Source organism: Botrytis byssoidea (genome assembly GCF_014898295.1).
Source record: "Botrytis byssoidea strain MUCL 94 chromosome Unknown BBYS_041, whole genome shotgun sequence".
NCBI lineage: Eukaryota > Fungi > Ascomycota > Leotiomycetes > Helotiales > Sclerotiniaceae > Botrytis > Botrytis byssoidea.
Window position 1 is genome coordinate 148,411 of NW_024065882.1, and position 22,920 is coordinate 171,330.

The 22,920-nt window shown below is 44.3% G+C and overlaps 8 protein-coding genes across 8 annotated transcripts; 5 read left to right on the plus strand and 3 right to left on the minus strand.

Annotated features, from left to right (window-relative positions):
• The first annotated feature begins 1,925 nt into the window (after window positions 1–1,925).
• On the plus strand, window positions 1,926–6,350 carry EAE97_011775 (uncharacterized protein). The gene is made up of 5 exons (XM_038882290.1): window positions 1,926–3,060; window positions 3,181–3,455; window positions 3,510–4,508; window positions 4,564–4,878; window positions 4,928–6,350. Exons 1-5 carry the CDS (start codon window positions 2,757–2,759, stop codon window positions 5,378–5,380), a joined length of 2,346 nt encoding a protein of 781 aa, XP_038726900.1. The 5' UTR covers window positions 1,926–2,756; the 3' UTR covers window positions 5,381–6,350.
• Window positions 6,351–7,775: 1,425 nt separating this feature from the next.
• On the minus strand, window positions 7,776–10,476 carry EAE97_011776 (uncharacterized protein; the record flags this gene model as incomplete). Its single annotated transcript, XM_038882291.1, has 3 exons — window positions 7,776–8,748; window positions 8,801–9,425; window positions 9,486–10,476. The coding sequence occupies 3 exons, from the start codon at window positions 10,474–10,476 to the stop codon at window positions 7,776–7,778; spliced, it is 2,589 nt and encodes an 862-aa protein (XP_038726901.1).
• Window positions 10,477–11,060: 584 nt separating this feature from the next.
• EAE97_011777 (uncharacterized protein) lies at window positions 11,061–11,420 on the plus strand (the record flags this gene model as incomplete). Its single annotated transcript, XM_038882292.1, has 1 exon — window positions 11,061–11,420. One exon carries the CDS (start codon window positions 11,061–11,063, stop codon window positions 11,418–11,420), a length of 360 nt encoding a protein of 119 aa, XP_038726902.1.
• Window positions 11,421–11,523: 103 nt separating this feature from the next.
• Window positions 11,524–14,775, minus strand: EAE97_011778 (uncharacterized protein; the record flags this gene model as incomplete). The annotated part of the gene is made up of 4 exons (XM_038882293.1): window positions 11,524–12,097; window positions 12,147–12,255; window positions 12,308–14,647; window positions 14,694–14,775. 4 exons carry the CDS (start codon window positions 14,773–14,775, stop codon window positions 11,524–11,526), a joined length of 3,105 nt encoding a protein of 1,034 aa, XP_038726903.1.
• A 1,322-nt stretch (window positions 14,776–16,097) lies between these two features.
• EAE97_011779 (uncharacterized protein) lies at window positions 16,098–16,832 on the minus strand (the record flags this gene model as incomplete). The annotated part of the gene is made up of 1 exon (XM_038882294.1): window positions 16,098–16,832. One exon carries the CDS (start codon window positions 16,830–16,832, stop codon window positions 16,098–16,100), a length of 735 nt encoding a protein of 244 aa, XP_038726904.1.
• A 352-nt stretch (window positions 16,833–17,184) lies between these two features.
• EAE97_011780 (uncharacterized protein) lies at window positions 17,185–17,910 on the plus strand (the record flags this gene model as incomplete). Its single annotated transcript, XM_038882295.1, has 1 exon — window positions 17,185–17,910. The coding sequence occupies one exon, from the start codon at window positions 17,185–17,187 to the stop codon at window positions 17,908–17,910; it is 726 nt and encodes a 241-aa protein (XP_038726905.1).
• Window positions 17,911–18,629: 719 nt separating this feature from the next.
• On the plus strand, window positions 18,630–19,331 carry EAE97_011781 (uncharacterized protein; the record flags this gene model as incomplete). The annotated part of the gene is made up of 1 exon (XM_038882296.1): window positions 18,630–19,331. One exon carries the CDS (start codon window positions 18,630–18,632, stop codon window positions 19,329–19,331), a length of 702 nt encoding a protein of 233 aa, XP_038726906.1.
• Window positions 19,332–19,890: 559 nt separating this feature from the next.
• Window positions 19,891–20,618, plus strand: EAE97_011782 (uncharacterized protein; the record flags this gene model as incomplete). The annotated part of the gene is made up of 2 exons (XM_038882297.1): window positions 19,891–20,234; window positions 20,270–20,618. 2 exons carry the CDS (start codon window positions 19,891–19,893, stop codon window positions 20,616–20,618), a joined length of 693 nt encoding a protein of 230 aa, XP_038726907.1.
• Window positions 20,619–22,920: the final 2,302 nt, after the last annotated feature.

Here is a 22,920-nt window from a genome sequence, read left to right on the forward strand (position 1 = left end):
CTTTGAAGCAATGTTAGTCTTGGGATCATCAAGATACTGCAGTAATAAAATGATAGATTGATTGCTTTGATCAGACATCCAAGGAAGATATACCCTCATCTGTCCTCTATTTAGGTTCTAAGGCGAGGACTCGAGTGAAAACTGCGAATGTGGTATGTGTTTCATCATAGTGAAGCGGAGGGAAAAGTATGGAAAGAGAGAAAGACTAACCTTTGATAAGAGTAAGCAGAAAGATGATGTGCTGTTTGTTAGTTTATGAAAATGAGATAGCAATTAAGTTACGAAAAGATTTGCTGCACCAGTGATCATATTGGATCATGCATGCTTATAAGCATTGCCGTTAACCATGACAACATAATCCCGGAACTTTGAGCCACATGGTTGTGCAGCAGAAGAGTGCCGCGACTGTTGACGTTGCATTGGCGCATGTCGATCTGTTGCGCGTAGAAAAAAAAAGAACGAAGCTAGAAAGAGAAGAAGAAAAAAATCTGTTTGATGGTCAGCAAATCATTCCCGACACCAAAGCAGACAAGTATGAATTGTGAGAAGAATCTTTCAGACAACATGTACTGGCAAGTAACAAGATCAACCCGTGGGTATCTCTCGAACAGCGTAATTTTAATCATGGTCGATTAATTTGGGAAAAGAAGTATCGATTGAAATTGTCATCATTAGATGTGGACGGGTATGGAAAAGAGAAGAGAAAAGATTGAGACATACCATTATTAGTTGAGTTTCACGCTCATCATATGTGTGCGACCATTGCGATAATAAGAATCATCGTCAAGACGCGATCTTAGAAGTGCTTGCTGTAGGTCATATAAAGAAGAAGAAAAAAGTTATGTGAGAAGAGAAACTTTGAAGCTCTTGCGATGGAAGATAAATTTTTATATTGGAGATGTCAAAGCTTTCCTTAAGCGAATGTCCGATATGGCACTAGGATCACACTAGCTTGCATATCACATGATAAAGGGCTACTCTTCATTTGGCTTAGGGTAGAAGTGTCGAATGCTGTAATCCTGCCACCTTTTTTCTTTGGGTAGCACGTGGGAAGCAGCTGATATCAAGGAGAAAAGGAAGAAAGTTCTTGCGTACGGTGTCTCGTTCGGGTCAAATGTGCAATCGAACATACCGAGTAGGTAATGGTACGATCAAAAGATAGAGATGCGTAGAGAAGGAAGAGAGGAAAATCAATGAAAAAAACCCGCGTTAACAGACGAAAAAGAATTTGTAGGGTTCTACTGACCGAAGGTGGTCGACAAGAACAAGTATTGTTCTGCAAAGTACTCGAACTGCAGAGAGCAACATCCTCTATATATGGCATCAACTTTTCACCAGAGACCATCTCTAGAGTCCACGGTCATTGATCTTCGATGTTCTGATCCGATGAAGCTATCTTCTTGCCGTATCTCATAATAATAAGTGCCTGTAGATCTGATACACTTTTCCAAACTCAGCTCCGAGGTCTGCAAAGTAATCATCCATAAGATCGCTGCGAATCGGCTTTCGCATCATCATTCTTGAGACATACATATACCTAGTCTGTATACACAACGTGCACCTCGGTCGAAAAGAACCTTCAGAAGGTACTAGGTGCTTACGGAGCCCACCCACCTACACTGCACGTAGATAGGTACCTAGGGAGGTAATCTAGCAGTCTGTCATCAAAATATACAAATATTCTGTACGGTGACCTTTACCTTCCATCGTATCTCCTTTCACATGATTGGATCATTTCTGCTTCTTCCTACCTTTTCATGATTAGTCATCGCTACCCACACGCTAGAAGCATACTACATACGTGGTCTCTAAACCTCACCCTGACATCTATACTTAGTACCCTCTTCCTCACCTACCTACTACGTACACAGGTAACTTCTACGGAAGAGTGTACACACACATCATAACATAATCGGAGTTTCTGGTGCACTATTTTCTCTCAGATCCGCCCCCCCCCCCAATTCCCATTGTGACAGGGTCCTCTTTCTCGACCACCAACCTGAACCACAGAACAACAATCTCAACCACCGCACACCACCCACACACACAACTTCACAAGGATTCCCAAAAGCAAGGCCCAAAAGGTATCCCTAAGGGTTATTCATCTCCCCGGATTCTCCTTTTGCATTTTATAACTTCGCGCAATTCACTTCCTTCCCTACGATACAGAGATAGTAGTGGCTCCAAAGTAATTAGTTAATCATTGTTCATTATTCTATCTACCATCTCTCCCCAGAATTACATATCGGCGAGGTTGAAGGCAGGACGGGGCAAAAAACACGGCTCTTACCTGACATCTTTTATCATTAATTTGCCTTGCAGGCGGCCTTTTTTCAGACGGCATTGATCGTCGCACTTTCATTACAGGTACTCATCTACCGATCAAACTTCCCTATAGTTATCTGCACAAATTACCTCGACTTGTCGTGATATTGTTGTTTTCGAATTTCGAAATCTCGACACCATTCGCGGTTCAGAAAGAGTACCCACTTTAGTGTGATTATCGTGCGCGATCGGGGTTTAGTTTGTTCATTACTCGCGACGACACTGTATTCAACACCCCACGACAACAGCATAGATTCGAGGAGACAATTGAAGGAGTCTATTTGGCCGTGGAGTGAATCAAGCAGAGGATCGTGGCAGACATAGTTCTATTGAACAACGGCGGAGGTGGAAATCGTGGCTCGAGGCGCATGTTACTTGCTTAATCGATATTGTTCGATATCCACATTCAGTGGATAATCGACCTAAACAAGATGATGACGAGTTTGCAACAACAACACTCACCATATCCAGGACTACAACATCAGGGTGTTCCTCAAGGCCATATGGCGGGAATGCCTCATGCTCAGGGTCAGCAAGGACAACCAGGTCCAGGTATGCCTCAACAAATGCACATGGGGGTTTCTGGACCAGGTGGTCCTCAAGTCACTCAAGCCGGTGCTATGATGGCTGGTATGCCACCTGGTGCTGGACCAAATGCACATGCTTTACAACATTTGACCCCAAATCAACAAGCGCAAGCGGCAATGTTCCAACAGCAGCAACAACAACAGATGAGTAAGTCGGGCCTCTTATCACCTGTTTTCTGTTCTCTCCAATGTTTTGTACAGATGCTTCAAAGTCGTGCTCTGCACATTATCTTCAGCGCCTCGTTATGCTAACGACGATTCTTTCCAGTGAACGCGAATCCGCAGTTAATGCATCATCAAATGTTACAACAGCAAGCAGCCAGGCAGCGACAGATCCAACTACAACAGCAATATAGTGGCGGTGGAATGCCAAATGGAATGCCTGTGAATATGCATGGGATGAACCCTAATCAAATGAATGCTCAATTCGCAATGCGACATGGTACCCCCGGAATGGCTCGCCCGGTAAATCTACCACAGCATCTTGCCCAGCAACAACAGATGGCTCAAGACAACGTTAATCAACAACAAGCACATCAGCAGGTAAGGATGATTCATAAGTTCCACAGCTCATATACTAACACTGATTTGTATTAGACTCAACAAATGATGCTCGCAATGCATCAACAAAATGCCCAAAACCATGGACCGAATGGCCAAGCAGGACATCCCCAGATGACTGCCCAGCAAATGCAACAACTCCAACAACAACACCTTGCGCAACAACAACAACAACAACAACAGCAACAACAGCAACAGCAACAACAGCAACAGCAGCAACAACAACAGCAACAGCAGCACCAACAACAACAGCAACAACAAGCTCATGCTCAGGCTCAAGCGGTTCAAGCCCAACAAGCTCAGGCACAAGCCCAAGCGCAGGCTCAGGCGGCCGCTGCTGTATCTCAACAACAGAATCAAAACCAATCCCAGGTTCAAAATCAGCCACCTCAATCGGCCTCAACACCTCAGCCTCAAGCACCACCGCCAGCCGCTATCCAAGCAGCCATTCAGGCTCAGGCTCAACAAGCCCAAGCCCAGCAAGCTCAAGCTCAGCAAGCCCAGGCCCAGCAACCAACGGGGGCTCTTCAGCAGCAGCAACAACAGCAACAGCACGCTGCCGCAATGCTACAACAACAACAACAGCAGCAGCAGCAGACTAGACAAGGAGAGAAATCAAAGGGACAATGCCTAATGCGATTGGTACAGTTCAGTGACCATCTCGGTGGGTTTTGTAAGGTTGCTAAGCCGGTAAGCTTTTATGAGGCGGCTAGCGTTTCTCGACTGAATGCCGAGTCCATGAAAGAAAAGGAAGACTTGGCGTATTGGGGAAGCTTTGCGGAGAGATTTTTCTCGCGAGGGGGTGTTCTACGCTATTCGACATATTCGTATAATCCCCAAGACAATGTCCGTGAGAAACAGTACGAGATAACATCACCTGCGATGCCGAGATACTTTCATACCCATTTCGAAAGTGGTGTTACAAACATGCAGATGATTTTTGAGAAAGGGACTGAAAAGGAATTGCCGCTAAACGGTCATTACATTGAAAGTCAAAACTCAAGTTTTGTCTACTGGTTTGAGGATGGCTCTCACGTAAGTCATCGATTGATCTCGTGAAGTTTTAGGTTTTTGTACTAAGTGGATTTAGCTGGTCTCAAATGGCATACTTCGCGCTCATTTTGATGGGGATCAAAAGCTCGAGCTACTTGATTTTGAGACTCGTAGTCATCAGGAGTATGTTCCCCGTAGCATGGCTATAGACAGAGCAAGGCCAATCCACAATTGGGTAAAGGATTGGAAATCCATGAACAATGGGCCTGATGGCAAACCATCGCCCGAAATGAACAAAAAGAAACAAAAGATGATGAAATCACCACCGAATCCTCCTCCTGATTTCGACCTACCGGACACGAAATTGACTCAATACACAGGAATCACACCTATGGTGTTTCGATTTCTTGAGGTATGTTCAATTTAAACTCTAGGCACGCTTTTTTTTCTAACAATCCCAGATGAATGAGGTTTTGGCTCAAATGAATCCTTTAATGAGCTATCTGCAAACAAACCCAACACTTACTCCACACAAAGCCCTAGAGGCATACATGGCACAAGTGAATAGCAATGGAGCAAACGGTGGTCCTCAAAACCCCTCGGGCCCACGAACACCGGCAATGGTTAATTTCCCGATTGGCGCTTCTCCCGCAGCTGCACACTTACAAATACCGGAAGGATCACCTCATATGATGGGTAGTCCAGCTCAAGCTCCAGGCATGCAGCTCCAACAGAGTCAGCATGGAACCACGTCAAGTGGCCCAAGCGCAAACACAAGTCCCAATGCGAGTAACAAACGAAGAAGACCAAGTACAGTCAAGGCCGAAGAAGATGGACAAGCCAATGGGACAGGCAAAAACAACGTCAAACCTAGTCCACGCATAACGAAGAGACAAAAAGGAAATCCCGCTTGAAATTTTGACATCACCCAACGAAGCATACTGTATTCTTATCAAGCCAAATCAACCTCTGAATATTCTTAAAAGGAGAGTGGTCACCACGAGTTCCGCGAATTCTCACCGAGACTTTAGTCCTATCCGACAACATAAATCAACCATCCAAACTACATTCTGGCTTTTCAGTCTGCCATATTATTTATTATTTATTTTCATGCCTTTTCACAAGTGGGGAAATGCAACAAGTCTATATTAACAAGTGTTGGCGTACAGAACAGTTTCTACATAACTCTTTTACATACGTACTTGTGTTGTCGAATCTCTTTTACACTTGGTTTTACTAAAGGGAGAATGGCGAAATTTTGATTCTTTGGGACGGGGTATTGAGCTACGGAAGGGGAAGGGGAATGGAATGGGATTGTCATTAGTTTTGGTGGTAATATTCCTTGTATACTATTCACATTTTAAGTGTGAGGGTTGGGTGTTTTTCTATGCAGGAGGCGGCGGGAAACGTCGTGGTGCAATTTTTATTTTATTTTGCTGTGCTATACCCGTGGCTTGGGGTTTTGGGTGTAGTGGAAGGATATGGATACTTAAGCAGGCAGTTGGAAGCGAAGTGAAAATGTTTAAGGGGGGAGCTGGGAGAGCGATCCGGAAAACGGAACCTGAACTAGGTGGATTGTGGATGGAGAAAGGGGTGGAGCCAGGGAAGAGACTCGGGGTGATTGAACGGAAGTGAAGTTCAAATGGTATAAAATGGCGTAGAAGTCGGACAAGATACTAGTGTGCAATGACAGACTCGGAAGGAGTATAGTATAGTGTGATGATAAAACACTAGAAAGATGAATGAACAAGTAATTAAAACAAGTACTTTGAAGCTAACACGAAACGACTTATGTTTAATATCTGGAGGGAGGGCACTCATTGAAATTGGTCATGAAAGCCACTAGCCTGAGTGTGAGGTCTATAAACAATGTGTATTTCGCATCAACTCTCATATTTTGTATAATCACATTATTACAGATATGTCTGTTCGCGACGGGTTAGTCACAAGAGCATTTTCTTCCCCCAGTTCTCACATTCACCAAAATATCATACGCAACAATTGATTAAACAGATGTAGACCACCAGCCGACAATCGGGCTACAGATGAGAATAGGTAATTGTTCAAGAAATATTGTTCTTCCTCATGCAACCTGAGATCAACCCACGAGATGCTCTCAAATGAGAGGGGCTTTGCTCATGTATGTATATGTACATGGACTCTTCACATTCTCTATATCACGATAAGAAATTTACTGCTAGGCGACGCGGATTCGCGCCGCTTCACGAGATTTCAGCAAGTCAACTTGGTAAATTTACGAGGTGGTGAATAAAGATGAGTAAAAAAACCCGGCGCGCGCTACCCCTATGCATAAATCAAAGACGCGAAGCCGTAACAAAACCAGCGTCCTGAATGAGTAGAGTGATATCTAAAACTCGGAGGGGAAATTGCGTGCGCGAGCTCTTCCATGCTGTACTTCCGTCATCACTGATTCGCTTGCTCGCTTCCCCAGACCTTTTAAGATGGGCTCGGTTATCGCTCGTCGTGAATGTTTGTGCTCGTTGGTACTGCATGAGGATGTAGGAGGAAAGGGTTTGTTTTAGATGTTTCTTTAAAAGAGTCATGAATTTCTGAGACAATTGGTCGAGAGAGGGAAGGGGTTTGCCCAGATGGGGGTTGATAGGATTGCGGGAAAGGGGAGAGGGAAAGGGGAAGCAAAGACGAGATGAGGTAGATTAAGGGAAAGCGGGAGGCAGGATGAAGGAGGGTATTTGATGGTCTGAATGTTTGGATTTGTGAATTGAGTGGTTGAAGTTGGCTCAGGGATAATTGGGAGCTTGAGCATCAGCAATTGCATGCTCAATGCTCGGTATTTTTCGGCTTGGGCGGGGATAGAACCTTACAAATCTCGTTCAATGTCCTCCAAAGCTTTCAACTATTCACAGAAAATATAAGGACGAGTATCAGGTTCTATCTAATTTTTCTCATTTTTCAATTCATCATATTCATACATATATATACACATGTTCCATCGTATCCTCCCAATAACATATTTTACAGTGCAAACTCAATTGCACGAAACAAACCATGACAAAGCAGGCCAGCGAAACCATTGAGAGAGTGCAGTCTCTCACCCACCTTCCACAAGAGCAACGGAAGATTGTAGTTAAAACAGTGGCCCTCCATAACCAACGATACCGGGACCGATTCCAATGCCAGAAGACATGATCCCACCAGACACCTAATTCAAAAATACGGTATTTACCTAGGTACCGACCTACCCATTGATCCATCAATCATGACCAACCCAAAAAGGAGAGAACCAAACACCAGGTAGCCTTGAAACCCTCTTTGCACACTCACAACCCATCATAAATTCGCCCCCGGTTGTCCCACTCTCCCACCCACCAACCCTCTCCTATTCCTCCCTGTCCTTCCTCTCCCTAACCAATTCAACTTAAGACCCCGTCCTAAGTCTTCCATCTTCTCCTGACTTGAATCATTGCTCGCTCGTATACCCACGCTACTAAGTACACTCATACATTGCAACATTCTACCCACAGCTTCTGTGAGTTTCTTAGACGAATCTTCTACATTTGCCTGTCTTCTTTCTCGCGCACTTAATCCATAGGCCAACGCTGGGTGAGTACTACTTGGTGTGAATGGTCTTGGAGGAGGCGGCATTCCGGAAATACCAAGACCTCCACCTGCAGAATGTTCGGATCCATAACTGACATTCGAGATCGCTCGAGAACGTGAACCAGAATTATCACCCGCTGAACTTCCGCCTCCCAAAAGCGTGGTATTTTGAGACGAATAAGATCCATGACTCGGATCTAAACTAATGGCTGTTCCTGGTCTTCCTTGACTATCTGGGCTTGGGGATCTTATATCCGAGTTTGGAAGACTGAGACTGATAGAATCAAGGGAGAGGCGAGAGAATAATCCTTTCAGCGTTTCGTAACGAGGAATGATTACTGTGTCGCGGTATGCTATAAGCACTATTTTGCGCACCTCGAGAGCACGACCTGCAGGAACATTGGAAAAGGAGTTGGACTGAGATGAAGAGATAACGCCCCAGGTCTCGCGCGCTACTTCTGGTGACATGAGGGGTCCATGGCCAGAAAACTCGAGATCAAGCGGGAGAAAAACGGCTTGCATGTAAGGAAGGACTATTGTGAAAGTGAAGAGCCACATTTCTACAAGGTGTGGTATGAGGCGTTCATCAGGAGTCCGGCGCAAAGTTTGGTCAAGGGATCTGAAGCCTGTTTCGAGTAACTCTTGCAAGTCTTCTATAACATGATTTGGGCATCTCTTTTGTATACAGCGTTGAATATGGGTACTAGAATATTGTTAGGGAATTGGACAATTTAAAGGGGTTGATGAATACTTACGTGACTAGACGATTGAGATCTTCCACACACAACCTTAAGTCTTCGCCCTCAAATATAACTAGTAGTTTTGCTTTTAAAAATGGCCATGCATCGTCTGCTCCCATATTATTCAGTCCATACTTCCCCAAATCCGCCGTGTCGACTCCATAAAGGCTAGAAGGATATCCTACTCCCGCAGAACCTAAGTACGACGATGCACCTGCTGAACCAAGACTAGATGGTCCAGGCCATTCGTTACTGTTTTGATATGATAATTCTCCTTCCCTCAAGGTCTCGCTTTTCTCTTCTTTTTTCTTTTCTCTTAATGCCCTTCCTCCATGTCTTAGATCTAGGCCACTCATGCTCTTCGCAAAACTTGTAGATGTAGGGCCTGGACTCGGTGGAAGGTTGAAGTTATACAAGCTACTTGGCGCACTTGGATCTACGGGTTTGGAATTCGAAGCTGCCGATGACAATGGTAAATGATGATCGTCTTTGCTGCTCAGCTTGTGTTTCTGCCGTGACAGAAAATGATGTTTATGTTTTTCCTTGTCTTTTTCTTTTTCTGGTTGTGATGTATCGACTGGTCGTATCGTCACCGAAGAAGAATTCGCCATGCTGTACATACTCGGAGCGCCTGAAGCATCTGGTATAACTGTTAGCTGAGTATTTTACTAATGTCTTAAATACATAGGAATAACCCTACTGGGACTTGGAAGACCTCCAGATTTCGCTTCTTTATCCTTAGTAATGCCGATCTTCCCAGGCCTCGAAAATAGCTTGACTTTGGACTTTTCCGTTTTGGCAGGTTTTTCGGCTTGAGCTTGAGCTTGTGCTTGTGACTGCGCTTGCGCCTGTAATAACTGGGCTTGAGCTTGTGCTTTTGCTTGTGCTTGAACATGAGCAAGATTCCGTTGCTCAAATTCTGTGGGTGTCAATGCTGGCGATGACCCGGGAGACTTTGGAAACACAACATTGGCAGCTGTTTGAGCGACATTCGATCCTGCCCCTAGTAATCCATTATGATATCCTTGCCCACCAAAACTAGTATCCCTTGGAGCTGAAGCTTCCGTCAAACTTAACAGCGGTGGTGAAACGGGACCCTTGGAAGGCCTTCTGCTTCCAGAGCTATTCGATGAAGTATCCAATTGAGGAGTTGGTACAGTCTGGGATCTTTGGCGCGCATGCTGCGCTTGGTGTTGCATAGCAGCCTGGGCAGCTATGTGACTCGCAGAAAGCCCTGTGTTTAGATTTGACATGCTTCCCAGATTGGATGATGCGGCAGTTGGTAAATAAGCTTCAAAAGAACCTTGAGTTTGTGAATGCTTGCGGCCGTGGACTTTAAAATCACTGATGGATGATTTCGAAGCTATTGCAGTTAGAGGCGACGCATTCCTCAATGGTGTACCACCGATATCAGTTCGTACTTGCGCGAGTGTTGGCCGTGAGAAGTTCTGTAAGCTGGTGCTGCTCGAGTTGCTTTTGGTTGATTGGGCGTAAAAAGGACGTGGAGGGGCAGGCGCATTCTGCGACTGTGGACGAACTCTGCTGCCAAGGGAGGGAGGTGGAGGTAAATCTTCAGATGATGAGGACTCAATTCTTCGCAGTGGGGGTCCCTGAGACGATGAGGACTGTTGCACAATTGGAGAGAAGCTCCCTGGTGCCCTTGGCAGAGAAGGCCCTGTTGACTGCGACATGGTTGTCTTGCTGGAAGTGGGACTTTTATATGTTTTGCGTTAGTCCTCCGTATCTTTCAGGGTACAACAGCGGGGCGTTAACTGTAGCGAACGAACGCTGTGTCTTGAACATTTCCGCAAGAGAGTCAAGAAAGAAGAACGAAAATTGAAGAAAGGAGAAGGAACTAAAGAGAGAAGTAGATTCGATGATGGAATCTGAAAAATGGTGTTGTTGGTTGTGGAGGTTATGAATATCGAAGAAGGATCTAAAGAATGGGGTTTGATGCCAATGCGACGGTAGGATTATTTGATCAATATCACCTTATCAAGTTTAATCCATGTCTGATACCTGGCTGGGTAGTGATGTTCCGAGTACTTAGGCTTAAGCTTTCCTTACTCTTTCGTATTTGTTGAATTCTAGCCCGTAAAATCGTAGTTTGGACTTTGTTTGGAACTTCGCGGGGGATTCTAAACCTGGTCTCCGACGCCAGATAAAATCCGAAAACTTTAAGAAACAAAACAACGATTGAAAAGAATCGCAGAAGATCCCCACAACATTTTATGATTCTGCGAATACCTCCCCAAAATAAAAGGAACAAAAAATAATGGCGATGTCAGATACAACTACCACCACCTCCGCCTCTGCGGCTGAACCTGACACTCTGTATCAAGTCCTGTTGGCAACATATTCTTCCCCAAACAACGAAAAGTTTGAGCACGTCCATAAATTACCTACGCCGCCCGCATCAGACAATGTCAATGAGAGGACCGCATATTTAGGGGCATTACGGAAAGCTACAGGGGAAATGCAAGAGAGGATTAATATGGAATTGACTGCACGAATGGAGGAAGATAAAGTACGAGAAGCCGAAAATGCAGATGGATCAAAGGTTCATGGTGGGGTAATTGATGAAGCCAACGAAGAAGACAATTATGGGGAGGAGGTTGTGGAAGAGGAAGATTGAAGTGCTTCTTCATGATTATAATATTCGACATTTGATGCTGTACTACCGATTGTCCCAAAAACTCCGTCGCTATGTAGCTATTACCATTCACACAATCTAAATATCATCGTCCTCCCCACGAACCCCGCGACGAAGATGGGCGTTGCACATTCGCTCGACTCAAACACCCATAGTGTACGACAGAGCTATCCGGCAAGACTGCAATAACACTTCCTCCCAATCTCTTGTGGCAAACACCGCATACTCGCTCATCACTTACGACGACTCTCCTATTCCTTCCTCCTTGACCATTCGGTAAACCATCCCCTAGTAATAATGTTGCTTGTGCACGCACAACTTCACTCTTTCTCAACCCTGCCACAATTCGGGATTCACTAACAATCGAATTCGCCGCTCGTATACGACCACGAAAATATGATTCGAGTTCTGCCACGGGAAGCTTCTCCGGAATCAAATCAAGAGTTGAGGATGCGGGTAGACGGGATCCGTGCCTGGATAGAAGTTCCAAAGCAGGTGGCCAGTTCGGTTTATACGGAGGCAGTGGCTTCAAATACAGAGAAAGAAGGGTGTGGTATATAGAAGGCAGTGGGTCATCAAACTCGGATGTCGTAGCCCGATGGGTAGGGATTGGCGATGAGGTTGAAGCTTCTTGGTTCATATGGACCCGATTACAATATCTGAGCATGTTAGCACAAGCACTTTCAACAAACACGTGCCAGAACTCACTCCTCTGCCTTCTCAAAGTCCTTGATCTTGAATACATATATCTCGAGAGCCTGTTTGTGTGAACCCATGTTACTTAAAACCACAGCCTGAGCTTCGTAGAAATGAGAATCTATGGTGAATGTTAACAACTTTACGCTGCACCTTTGACAATTGACACCAACCTTCTCTGTCTATCAACCCAAAGGCTCTACCACATGAATATATGTTACTCGACCGCAAGAACGATACCATTCGTCCCATTAAATCCTTCCACTTCTCAGAATCTCTGTCCTGGCGTTGTTTTAATTCTTGCATATATGCACCAACGAGTCGATTGTGGAAATCGGGCGTCATATCATTGAGTTCATTAATCACATGCTCCAAATACCTGATCTCGAGATTGATGTCAATGTCGTGCAAGAAATTGAGGACTCTCTCCCTCGGCAACGTTTCCGCATTCTCTGTATCTGCTAGGAATATCTCCATACCAAGATCGGGATCAGCTCGTAGAGGCCATTCAGCAAATTCAAGAATCAAATCAATCATCTCGGGAGGTAAGTGTTGTAGATATCCGATAGTTCTCTGAGGTCCATATAGTGTCGGTGCTTCTTCATTCTCTTCATCTCCCATGCCAAATTTCTTGAGAAGCTCAAGAGCAGGACGATGCAGTTTTTTGCCGTGGAAGAAATCAACGAGATCATTGTATCGTCCAGTCTCTAAGAGTTTCTCATTAACCACATCTGGATCACAGAAATTCGGCAATCGAAACAATGGTCCCGCCAAACTGGGCATTGATAGCATATAGGAGCGGAAGAGAGTGGTATCGACCAATTTTGCTGTTTCCAACAACTTTTGCTCCCGGTCATGCTCAGCTTCGGTTTCGGACTCGGGGGCAGCCAAGAGAGAGTCAAACGTCGGTTCAGGTGTTCCTCCGTGACCATTTTCTTTAGGGGGAATGATTTTGCCAGTCTCAGAGTCTAAGAACTTCTTCAATCTAGTTCGCGCATCCACAAGAAATGCATTTAGCTCCTTGGCCGCTGTAATAAGGTCTTTCCCTTCAAGCGGGCCATCTTCAACAGGGACTGCTTTAATACTTGCATTGTCATTGTCCGAGTTATCATGCCTCATGAAGGATCTGACTGATGATGTATCTGAACTAGATTTCTGATGATTTTTGATTAGCTTCTTCACTGCAGCTGGTTTCAGTGATTCTTTTGAATCCGAATCGCTGTTTGCGCTACCATTAGATTCTTCGTTGTCCGTTTCTACATCCCCGTTGTTTTCCTCGACGATTGAGAGATCACCCGCTATAGCTTTCGGGTATAATTTGATCACACGCTCTGGAGGTGCCTCAATAGCAATAAATATATCAATTGCTGCACGATATCTGCGTTGATTAAATAGAGCTTGAGCTTGCTCAATTTGTTGATCAAAGTAAAGTTTCGACTTGAGAGCTTCAACCTGCTGTACCCGTTCGATTTTATTATGCAGTAGTGCATCTTCAAGCATATTAAGAATACTCAATGATTCATCATAGCGTCCTTTTGCTACAAGCTCGTCAATCTGAGAATCATAATCCGTAGCACCCATTCGCCATATACATCGCTCACTAGCCACATGGAATCCCTTTCCGGCGTGTGCCAGGCTAATATTCGGAGGTGGAAAATGGAGCTGATTTGCATTCGGGAGCGGTATTGATTGCAAGAGTGATAGGGTATCTGGATTCCTAACCTCAAGTATTCCTTTAGACGGCGCCTGAAGAGTGATAATATACGGATATGAATATCCAAGAGCGTCTGGCGCTGGCTGCCAAGGGATTTGTCTCTTTTCCATTGGTTTTCCTTCCGACGTAATAAACAGGGAGTTGATATCCTTTGCAAGTAGGATCTCCCCGTCTGCGAGTTTCGTTGCCAATGGCTTAGGTATATAGCCTCCGAGACCCATGTAACCCATGCTTGCAGAACCCATACCACCAAATCTACCGCCTTGGTTGCTGGCCGCACCTCCAATAGCTCCTGGTCCAACAATGTCTTCGACTTCTTGCGTGTTGACATCTACAATGACATATCCAGAGTTCATGCCGCAGATGATCTTGGTAGCGGATGCCCAAGTCAAAGTTCGAATGGATTCTGCGAGCGTTATCTCCGTCGTCTCGGATGATATCTCGGATTGATACCATGACCATACTAACAATCTTCGTTTGACAGCTACCGCAAGTCTTGATATAATTTCTGGTATCCCCGTAGCTGGATCTTTGACAATATTTGATGTAACGGCGAAAGTGGAAGCATTTTTAGTCCTCGTCAACTGTTCCTGCAAAGCGTATGTCTGTAAGTCGTGAATCGATACATAATAATTGGATAGAGATATCAAAACGTTGGCTTCTTTTATTCGTGCGAGTTGCTCTATTGCTCGAGTAGAGAACTTCTCGACTTCTCGAAGTAAACCGACATTGCCCGGAGTTTCGTTGACTTGATATATGCGTAAACTGCCAGTATTCAGACCTACTAGTAACCTATCGCCTATAAAGTATTAGTTGAAGTCTCTCTGCTCGAGCTGCGGACTTACCAAATGCAAGTACGGACTCGATCTTCGATTTGTCTCGTTGGCGAAGCTCAACAATGGGTCGAGCTGTAAAGGCGGAAAGCATGGCGTCTAACAGCCAGCTTTAAGTAAGATGAAGATTATAGCTGGGGCACCATTCATCGATCCTCACTGCATATTAATTCCAGATATCCATTCAGGTTATGTGCTCTTTCATCCATTGGCGCATGTAGTTTTGTTTTCGTGCTGTACCCTCTGAACTCTCTAGTACAGATGACGATGGGTAGTTTTACCGAGACTTTGCCGGACACCCAACATCATTCGACCATTCTTTTACAGGAAAATATTACAATTTACCACAGCTGAAATGCCAAACCTCATATCGAGTTAGACTTTTTGGAGTCACTGAGCTTGAAATAATGGATGAGTGTGTCAGTTCATTGCAAACCATGGCGCACTGATTGTTGCTTTACAAAGTAACACTGCTTAAGAGCTACAGTATCTGCCCGAAGACATGCTGCAAGGTTGCTTTTAACGATTGGGTCCTTACTAAGTTCTCATCTACGGCAATAGATTTAGAATTCGTTGTAGATGTTCTGTTCCTCTTTGAGATTTCACAGCTCCAGCTGATCAATCAAAACTAATCCGCACTATCTCGAAAGGGCACAGCACATGGATGGTGATAGAATTCCAAATTGTCTCATGTGAGCTATACCAAGGTTGCTTTCTCGAACTATTCTCAATCAGAGTGTGTGTAACTAAGGTGCTTGACATAAGCAGGAAAACCCCCTCTCTTTGATCGTAATACTTCACACAACAGCAAGCTTTCCGTTCGAACCGTGATACTGGATACTCTATTCACGGGCGAGACAAATATATCTCCCTGTGCGCTTGTGGTTATTGATCCAACGCAGGTGCTTTAATTTCATGTGATAGTTCTCGGCACAGATGTTAAGAACCACACCTCTAAATACCTTGGCATCTAATCCGGAAAACACATATTCATTTTACTCAGGCAATGGATGGGAAGGAAACCGGGGGATGTTGTTATTGCTCTGTAGTATTGGGTAAGTAATGTAGTTTTAATTTATTCACCAACCTCAGTAAACATGATGAATACCTGCCTACCTAGGTAGCTTCAGCAAGAAAATTAAGGATCGCGGTGAGCATGTTCCCTATCTCGATCCCAGTAGGAATAATTTGGGATCAATTGGCCTTATATTTGTTCTGAAATGATATACGGTGAGAGGGGTTAAGCAATGAACGCTTGAAAAGAGGCGGTAATGATTCCTTAAGATACAGTACTTGTTCCACTAGCTATCGGCCCCCGTCGACATTTCAAATTCTTAACATACAGCTTTTGCGAAAGAAACTACAATGGCGAACATAGGAGACCACGATACCTGAGCCTGCCTTAATCGACGATCATCACACGGTCTTGAAGCAATTTGGGGCACCTTTTCGGAAAGTTACCATTCGAAACGGTGGTGGCGTCCCCCTCCCCTCCCTTTCCCATATATCCCGCCATGATCTCATGGTATTCTCTGTTATGAGTCTTTCCAGTTGCTGATTGAGGTCCATAGGGTCGTCATCAAAAAAATCCAATCTCAGTCCATCGAAACCAATCCTTCGCCCCTTATAGCGCACTTGGGAGCCCACAACGAGTAGCAATTCGGGGATTGTAGTCCCAAAATTGAGGGACCTTTGCGGCTCGGTAATTTTGAATGCCTTCAGAAAGTGGGGTAACCCATTACGAGCCCATGAGCGGTTTGCTGTGACAGCAAAGGACGACAATTCAGAGCTTCTCGGACTTTCTGAAACTATTCTGCCTAATGCTTGTATTTCTTTTGCGCCTGCATCGAGGGGTAGGTTGCGTTTAATGACTGATGTACTTTGAACGAGGATGGTATCGTTCTTCCATTGTACGTACGTGTTGAAACAAGTGGTAAAGTGGCGGAAAAATACAGCTCTAGCCTCTGAATTGACGTGGGCTATAGATGGCAGACGATGACAGCGAGCTGAACATTTACAATGTACAGCAATCCATCCGATCTCTTTACGACCCACGAAAGTTGGATAGATCTCAATATTTCTCCCACCAGGAAGAGCATGCTCCCAAATTTTGATGCGCAATTCAATTGGGAGATTTACGAATAAATGCATGCTTTGCTGTCTCGTTTCCGCGGATGTTCGACGGATATGAGGTGATAACGAATGTGCTGTAAACTTTGAGGAAGTAGAAGTGCGTCAAAAGAAGGAAATACATGTGAAGCTGATCTGATTTGATGGGGTAGTACACTAACAGGGATTAGCTGCAATCGCCAGCAGTCAGCTTCAGCCTTAGCTTAGCATCTTACCCCTCAGTTGAATCTTTGATTTATTATTATTTGTTTACATATACCTGCTGCCATAAGTAATTACTGCGGAAGGGACTGTGTAATGAGCTTGAAATATCAGGTAGTTCCCTCATGGTTCAATTTTCTCCGACCAAACTTAACCTACAATTAATTGCATCATGTCGAGCTTTCCACAGTTCGCTCTTCTCCCAACCGAGTTACAGCTTCATATATGGAATTTTGCGCTAGAGGTACAAGAAGGACACATTGTCCCCGTACAGAGTTTACGATATGGGCGTCCCAGAAAATTCAAACCGCATACTTTATACTTCGTGAATTGTAATTCACGGAGAACATATCTCGGATATCACAAGAGCAATTTGGCTCGCTACCCGAGGCTGGGGATCGTAGTCTTCGACCCGAGGATAGACATAGTTGTGGTAGAAGTAGGCTGGGTGAAATGGATCAAAAATGCTTTGACCCAAATCAGAGATAGACCAGAGGGCAGAGTTATGAAAGATGTCCGCAATATCGCCATTGCCGTATTCTACGAAGACAGTCTTAGTCACGAGGGGCTGCAAACGCTTCCCAACTCAATCGGAAATACTATAGCAAGAGTGTTACCATCCCTTGAAAACTTCATCTATGACTTCGGATATGATTCCAGAAACTCCTGTTTTGAAAGATTATCTAGAGCCAGTCAAGGGATTGATTATGAACAAGGCTCACAAATTTACATGCAGAGAAAGAATGGAAGACGAGAGGAACTTCTGGTTCAGCCGACACGGGAGATTTTGGAGGAATACAAGCGCAGCGAGAACCCCAAGTGGAACATTCCAAGGGTTGTGTCAACGCTCGATATTTATCGAAAAACAATCGATGTGCGGAGAATTTTGGCAGAATGATAATGGCGCAGGTCTTCAGATTGGTCGGCATGCCGAATGAAAGTCTACTGGCCTTGAAAGAAACGGTAAGATTATTAAAATTGATCTTGGGGTGTTCCTGTTGGCCATCGGATAGGACAACACGGGAACTGGGCAGGGAATGAATAGCATGGTCAGCGAGAAGCCTCATAGCTGGGCTGAATTCAAATGCACTCCAAGGTTGGTACCAAGGTAGCAAGACAAAATTTGGCTGTCATTTTGAAGGTGTCATCAACGGAGATGGGGTAATGAATCTAATGATCATCACTTGAGACACAAATATAATACAATTAAAAGATAACGTGTGTTTGAGTTGAACATGTTCCAGCAAAAAGACGCAAAGAAGGTACTACCATCCAATATGTGAAGAAAATGAAAAACAAAACAAGATGTGAAAGAATTGCGTCGAGTTTCTTGTAGCCTCGAACTCCATAAGGGCCGTGTAAAAATAAAATCTAATTGCATTTTTGATCAATTAACCTTAGCCTCAGGCTCACATCTTATCCGGAACTAAAATTTATGGTGATAAGGACAAACAAAACGATTGATTTGATATTCGGCCAGAAGAAGCAATTTTGCAATTCTATTGCGAAGTCAATCATTAATGAACTCCTAGCCACAGGGATTATTCAAACTCAATACGAGCTGAGAATCGACGCTATACACGACCAAATTCAGCGTCCCGCGTCACCTCCTCCATCATGCCCATTCTTCCATCAATCCACCCCTCCCTTTCCCGCTCTTTCACACGAACTTTCACCTCCACTACTCGCATCTTCGCAAAGTCTACAAAACAAAGGCTAGCAGTCGAGCACGCAGACGTTCCGCCATATCCTTACGGCCCCTCACAATTCTATAAACAATCCAATTTCGGTCTCTACGGTCTCCAGAAGATTCGTTATGGAAATATAGTTTCGGAGAAGAATGAAATTAAGACAAGACGACATTGGCGACCCAACGTGCAGAGGAAGCGTCTCTACAGTCCAAGTCTAGGAAGGCAAATAAAATTGAGAGTCACGACAAAAGTGCTGAGGACGATCGATAAAGCGGGAGGATTGGATGAATATTTATTGGGGGAGAAGACGCAGAGATTAAAGGAATTGGGAATGGGAGGTTGGAAGCTAAGATGGAGGATTATGCAGACGGATACTATCAAGGAGAGATTTAGGGCACAAAGGGAGAAGATGGGATTACCGCCGAAGGAAGAGGTTCATTTGGATGCGCATGGGTTTGGAATCACGAAGGAAGAGATTATGGAGCAAGTCAGGAAATATGATGCAGCTATGACGAGGAACGAGGAGGTCATTATCGATGAAGAGGCTCAAAAAGCTACTGAATCTGAGATTGTGGAGGAAAATTTCATGGCGGAAGAGCAGTATAAGGAGAGAAAGCCAATATTATAGACGTGTAGGTCATGTGGGATCAGGATGTATCAGTATCCGTCATGTATAAGTATATACCCAAAGTAAAACTACGATGCATAACATCAGAAAGCGTCTGAAATCTTCAATGTTCAGTCTTTGATGTTTTGTTCTCATGTCAGTCACAACGACCGCTTCGAAGTGCGAATGCTCCCGGATACTTTCCCTTCTGGACCGACAATCATTCAAGAAATGTGCTTTAACGTTTAAGGTTACCATATCGAATTATTGCCTTCCCAATGATAGGATTCTCACAAGTGCGAGACCATCAGTTTTCAGCGAAAAGGGGGAGGATTGGCATGTGTTGTGTTGCATATTAGGACTCATTCTATCACAGTCATGTCAATATGACTAGACTTTCCCCGCACCCTTCAGCATAAAGTTCTGGGATCAGTGATTCACTTTGCCACATACGAGGAGTCATAGTTTCACGTGATCACCCCCCTTCCCCGACCAACATAAAAGCCGCACAATGGAGTCTCTTATTCTGCTATTGCCAGTATTTAACAGAAACCACTATCATACTCTTTAGAGCCTCACAATGTCAACACCGCCACTCGAAATTCACATTCAAGGTACCTCTCAAGTGCAACTTCCAGCTGAACGTGGCAATTTAGTGGTTGCTGTAACCTCAGAAGGCACCTCACAAACATCGGTTTTCGAGGCAGTCACCCAAGCATCCAATAATCTCCAAGCTCTCTTCAAGCAATTATCCACAAAACCACAACACTCTTCGAATTCTCCCGAGGCTGCAAGTCAAGAGCCTCCAGTAACTATTTACTCCATGGCCAATCTTCGCACGCGCTCCTGGCAGCCTCCAGACTATGATTCTAACGGCGAACCCTGGGCTCGTGTTCACGAAGCATCTTCACATTTTGAAGTCACGTTTCAAGACTTTGAAAACTCGCTGAAGTGGCTAGTTCTATATTCATCATGCCCAACGCAGAGATTCGCTCAGCTGCTTGGTCTTTGACCGAAGAGACAAAAAAGGCCGCTGGGATATTATGGAGGGAACAGGCAATCAAAGATGCGATTAGTAAAGCGGATGATTATGCGAGGGTTCTTGGCAGGGAAGTGGCAGCGGCAGAAGTTAGAGATAACGGGACCAACCTTAAGGCAGTGAAAAGAAAGGGATATGCGGCGATGGTCCCGAGAAGGGGCGTAGGCGCGGATCAGAGGACTTTAGTAGATGGATTGGCTTTGGAGCCGCAGAATGTGGAAATTATTGAGAAGGTTCACGTGGGGTTTGTTAGCGTCGATGGAGTTTAGAAATGTTAAAATTTTGATTACTACGTAACCTAGTTTCGCGGTTTAAACCCGTACCTCTCTCTTGGTCATTGGCTGCATGTCTTTGTATATATTTCGCGAAATTCTTTGTATGTCTCATTATCCCCAAACTCAATTCACAATATTTGATGTTTAGAACTGATATGGCTACCAAGTTTCGTTACCTATATTGTTATTCACTAATTTATCTTCTGTGCATGAGATTACTGTTTCAGAACAGGACATGAAGGAATATATCAGAGAATCAACATCGGAAGTGTGCAGCACTGACTGCACCATGCATCTTCAATCAATGAAGCAATGGCCATATCAATGGCCATGGGCCAGTCTCAGCAGCCCCTTTGAATAATCAAAGCCGACTTCCTTCTCATCAAGATAAGCAGCAGCTGTAATCACGTCAAGATGAATTCCTACTTTTCGCGAAAGCTCGAGTTTACCTCTGGTTAGGTTCAGCATCAGCCACCCCACTTCGTCATATGAACACATCTATCTTTACTTCAGTCATTCAATATCTTCCACTCAGTATATTATGTGTCGTTTGATTGGTAACTGGCATCAAGCTGCCTTCAGACAATTTACATCTCACAATTCCAATGCCTCCATGACGTGTAGCTGCGGGACGAAGACAATCGAGACGATGTTCTATGGCTTCTGGTTAATGAGTCACCGAAGAATATTTGAGGTTGGTACTACCATTGTGTAAAACGATTTACTGCCCGTTGGTTCTCTCTTATATCTGCCCAATACCTCCGGGTAGCTGTAAGAGTATAGAAGTTTTTGACTTTTTGTTAGTCTATTGAAAAGCGTGTAATGTGATATAACTTAGACTTACAATACAGTCGAAATCATGAAAAACGTTAAGGGTTCCTATATATCTGTCGCTACCTGGAGTTTTCAAACCCGCATCTTGACGGCGAGCGCGTTGCATCATCTCAGGTTTCAATTGCATGTTACAAGCTTTAGAAGCCTTAGCTTGTCTACGCATTTAAAATATCAAGCGATAAAAATCAAGAACGTCTATTGCTGCAAAACATCCAGGAGTTCATGCCAGTTTGCATCAACGTCGGGTCGAGGGTATCCTAAAAACGGGCCATGGTCTACATCGGTCCCGGTGTATGTTTGTTCTTGCTATGTCTCTTATCAAGGGTAGGAGATATTTTGATATCAGTCAGTGGACAACTCCCACGGCTAGTGCTAGGGTTAACAAATCTCTCACAATGGTTCCATGGGGACTTTGAAAAGCTGAGAATTTGTGACTATCAAAAGAATAGTTGCGTTATGAAATAAGAAAACAAGACTGTTTAGCTGAATAATACTAGATTATTGGCTGAGCCATGGTTCTCGGCATTTGGTATATTGATTCCCGTTCTCTAGTAGAGTGAAATCTGAAGATACTGTATTGTTGCAGTCATTCGTCTATTCTTCTGATAAGCTTGGTCCGGAGTGATATGTCTCAAAGCTTCTCAAGCTTTTTGCGACAAGAAATGTATGATTGGAAGAGTACAGAAGTTTGATGGCGGAGAAAACAGTAGTTTGGAACAGTGTGAAAGGGCGAATAACGAACAATTTCAATCTTTACGTTCGATTTTTCTGAAATCTTTCAATGGCTAGCCTGTCAATTGACTTCCATGAATTGCATGAGAGAAGCGTTGAATTATCAGTTTCTGATCATCCTATCTCAATCATCAGCAGTCAATGGATCTCGAACGGCAGTACGCCACCAAAGGTACGACAAAACTTCATGCTCACTGCATCGGTAGACGTGAGATCAGCTACGGATGAAAAGCCTTTAGTACAACGTCTTGGAGAATTAAGGATTGCCGGATGATGCTGTGCGACGTGAACTTATTCCAGTTCATCGTGATTGACTTCAGGCAATCCTGTCACATCCACGAGAATTCGGATAATTAATGTATTTACTCCGATGGAAGTGTCACTAGTCTGTTTCTTTTCCTTCGAGAAGTGTCACACCAGCTACCGATAGTTGTATGGGGAGTATTATGTGGTTCAAGCCAAGACTTTGACGAGTGACCATGTACTTGGCCAGGCACCCGAAGATGATGCATCCTCACGTCGTACATTTGGTTGGACATCCACGGACGTCGCTGTTAAGTTCAAAAAGGAAAATTAATCAATAGCAGATGTTGGCATTCAAGAATGTTTTCCATCACACCTCAAATCTCGCGCAGTGCAACATTCTGGCGCATTCGCACTTCACGTGAACTTATTCATCACTACAAAATTGTGCATCCAATATCAATTGTATGTGTGACTGTTTACTGGA